General features: G+C 37.5%; 1 protein-coding gene across 1 annotated transcript; it reads right to left on the reverse strand.

The window, feature by feature from the left end:
- Positions 1 to 314: 314 nt before the first annotated feature.
- On the reverse strand, positions 315 to 2,585 carry LOC137830192 (WRKY transcription factor 23-like). The gene is made up of 3 exons (XM_068637374.1): positions 1,838 to 2,585; positions 1,166 to 1,309; positions 315 to 968 (listed from the first exon to the last, which is right to left on the reverse strand). Exons 1-3 carry the CDS (start codon positions 2,248 to 2,250, stop codon positions 566 to 568), a joined length of 960 nt encoding a protein of 319 aa, XP_068493475.1. The 5' UTR covers positions 2,251 to 2,585; the 3' UTR covers positions 315 to 565.
- Positions 2,586 to 3,525: the final 940 nt, after the last annotated feature.

The raw sequence follows: 3,525 nt of genomic DNA on the forward strand, positions 1-3,525 counted from the left end.
AGCCAAAGCAGGTTTCTACACCAATTGTTCGTTCCCGTTTAAAAACCTTAACCTAACAATCTTCACTGCTGTACATCTGTGAAATCAATGCACATTCCTTCAACAAAAACAAACAAAAATACAAGACAAAACGAGGAGTCAGAATCAGACTATTAAAAAGAAGACAGAAGTCTATTTGCCTATTTCTTTTTTATCATTTCCACACACCCCAATCCACCAATGAATGCTTCGTTCCCTTTTTTTTCTCTTCTTTTCTTGGGAGGAGAAGTGTTTTTCTATACCATAATAAGAAAATTAATATCCAAGCCAAATAATTAGAACTAGAAGTAGTCCCTGCGTTAGATCATAATCCATCTTGTTATACAGACATAGTAATGATCGAAGGGCTATGTGCAAAAAGCTATAAACTGGGTTTTACAAGTATATATGATCACGATCACTAATATTACCTTCGGTCAGGAAGAAAAATTACATGTACCAGTACTACAGTTCTCACCTATATCTCATACGAAAAAGTCAGCAAAAAATAAACCACATAGAAGCATGAGTAATGGAGTTATCATCTCTACTCTTCTTTCAACATGTGTGAAGGAACAACATCTTGAAGAAGTCCATGATCCCTTAGAAATGCGTTCGTCCCCGGATTACAAAGCCGTCTCTCTTGAGTAAAACCAGCGTTCTTTGGAGAGGAAGAGTCATTGTAAGGGAAACCCAAAGAGGACAATGTGCTAAAAATAAGTTGCTGGTGGTGGTGCTGCTGCTGATACTGTGATAAGTAGTTTCCTGCTTGTGGAAAAACTGAAGCCAAGTTGGTGGCGTATCCAGCGGAGACACCTGAGCGAGGCATAACTGGGCTTGGATGTGTGTGTTGGCCTTCATAGGTTGTGACTACCACGCTTGGATCAGTGAAAGATCGCTCCACGCGTTTCTTCACATTACATGAAACACTGGTGCAACGATAGTAGCTCCTACATGTGATCCACACATAGTATATTCCAAATGTTATGACTATTTATTTATTTAATTAATTAACTAATTTGTTTGGTGTAACTTGTAAGTGAATTAAACCAATTAAGAGAAATAGGGAAGGAAGGAAAAGTAGGTAGGTGCAGGAGCTGTAAGACTTAAGATTAGAGTTTACCGGGAGAATTAAATCGGATGTTACCTGGGAAAAGGGCTGTTTTTCACGGCCTTTTGACCGTACTTTCTCCATCTGTACCCATCTTCCAGATGATCGACCTCGCTTTTCGTCATGAACGCGAATCTTGGTTCTCTCTGTCTCTTCTGATTTGTCTTCTTTGGCTTCAACCTAAATCCGATAAGAACCAGATCCCAGAAACCATCAAATCTTATAACCTTCCTCACATCAACCACATCACATGTATTGTTTTCTTATCTCAAAAGGAAAAGATAACTAAACAAACAAAAGGTATCCCATGATCTCCTTAGTTTATCTAATTGGATCGTCAAACATGTTCTCCCTCGCTACATATTAAAGCCAAACAATATATAAAAACACGTACTTTATACTAGAGAGACCATCCCAAATTGTGTGTTCTTCACATCCCATGAACCATTCATTTGTAAAATTAACTTTTGAAAACGAAAGCTTCATCGCCCCGCCCCCCAACAACCACGAAAAATGAAAACAAAAGCTATGCTAGACTAAGATTGTCTTCGGTGAGAAGATACCGCGGTCTTAATAAAAAAATACTGAATACTTGCACAAAATTAAAAACAATTCACCATATATATGAGTAATCTTTTCACTAGAAAAAAAAAAATCCAGCAATCCACGAGAAAAGAAAAAATGATGAGATAAATAGGAAAAACCCACTGTTTCTTAGTCTTCTGTTGTCCTTCTTCTTCTTCTTCTTCATCGTCATCTTCTTCAACTTGGTCTAGAGTCATCTTCTGTTCATCATTGACAGCATCACTGGATGCAGATGAAATAGAAGAAGAGTTTGGAGTGGCGGGTTGGTGGTTCAACACCTCGGAAGACTCTTTCCCGTTATCAGATGGAACCTTAACTGTAGAGTGATGAGGCACAGAAACTGTTGAAAGTTGAGGTAACTCAAGCAGAGGACTATAATCCTGCACACCCAGTAGCTCCATAAACCCTAAAGAGCTCTTTTCCACCTCAGAGAAATCAAAGGCGTTCGAGAATGGATAAACGTTTGAATTATAACAAGGAATGGAAGAGGACCCAACCGCATCCTCAGTCTTCACAACCATCTCCTTCTTCTCCATATACCAAACGAGTTGATCTCTCAAATGCTCAAATCCTTCATCTCTCACACGCCACAAACTCGAACTTAACACTAGTAAGAAGTGGAGAGAGGTAGGGTTGATCTGGTTTATAGCTTAGGTGTGTGTGAAAGAGAGAGAGAGAAAGTTTATGAGTAGTCTTGGATTTAGAAGAAAGTGAAAACTGTGTGGAAGGAACAAAGATAGAAATGAAGGCGAGATTTGACTGGCAGGTGCAGGTCATGGACTGGTACGGACAACGCTGAGCCGGTGGCAATCAATGCATGCCATGGTCGACGCTTTCATACGTAGCATTTGACCCCTTAACTGGTTTAGGGTGTGTGTGAACGGGGTTCCGTCATCTCCTAGATTCTAACGGCGTTAAATGAATTTTTTTTTCTCCGTCTTTTCTGAAAATGCCAAATTGTAATAATAGTGTTCACTCGTGTGCATGTGATCTACGAAATCTGATCAATCCTTCAAAGTTTATCGTCACTTTCTTAATTCTTTAGTTTCCTTTTTCTTTTTCAACCTACCTTTTTCATTAGTTTTTTCTTTCACTGTGTGAAGCTTTTGCAGCAGGTTTTGATATTCGGCCAACTTGTCTTACAAACTAACCTAGCACAGGGATTCGTGAATAGATTAGGAAAAAAAGTCTTAAAAAAATAAATGGCGTGACATGACCAAAAAATTAAATCCTAAATCCTTAAATAAATAGATTAAATCGGTGAGCCTAATTCCCTCTCTTGACTCTTGTAAAATCAACATTTGAAATTCCCAAAAAGTAAGTTCTCGTAAATGAAAAAGGTAACCTAATTTACTGCATGTTGTATTTTGTTTTGTGTATAAAAAAACAAAAGTTTGAAGAAGTGGAGGGAGGAAAAATAGCAATGCACTAGTCACTCATGTATAAAAATGAGAGAGAAATATACTTCTCATACGGTATGATTTGTTTAGGGTTAAACAAAGTTAATTTTAAATTTAATTTAATTTTCTAAAATCAGTTTATACTGAAAGATTTGCATCCACTATGAAATCTCTAATAGAGAATTAATAGAGAATTGTACCAAAGTAAAAATGAGAATATATGATTGCTATGTAAGGTTTGGCTTTGGTTGGTTTGGATTTGGTGTATAAATTGAAAGAAGTGATTCGGTTATAGTTGAGTGTAAGAGAATAGTTATTCATAAACTTTGGTTGGTAAACCAGCCACATCATCATATCTGACCATATTCGAGGGAGAAAGTCACACAGCAAGGATTCGGAACCACAAACCTA

This window comes from Phaseolus vulgaris, chromosome 7 (assembly GCF_000499845.2).
Source record: "Phaseolus vulgaris cultivar G19833 chromosome 7, P. vulgaris v2.0, whole genome shotgun sequence".
NCBI classification, from domain to species: domain Eukaryota; kingdom Viridiplantae; phylum Streptophyta; class Magnoliopsida; order Fabales; family Fabaceae; genus Phaseolus; species Phaseolus vulgaris.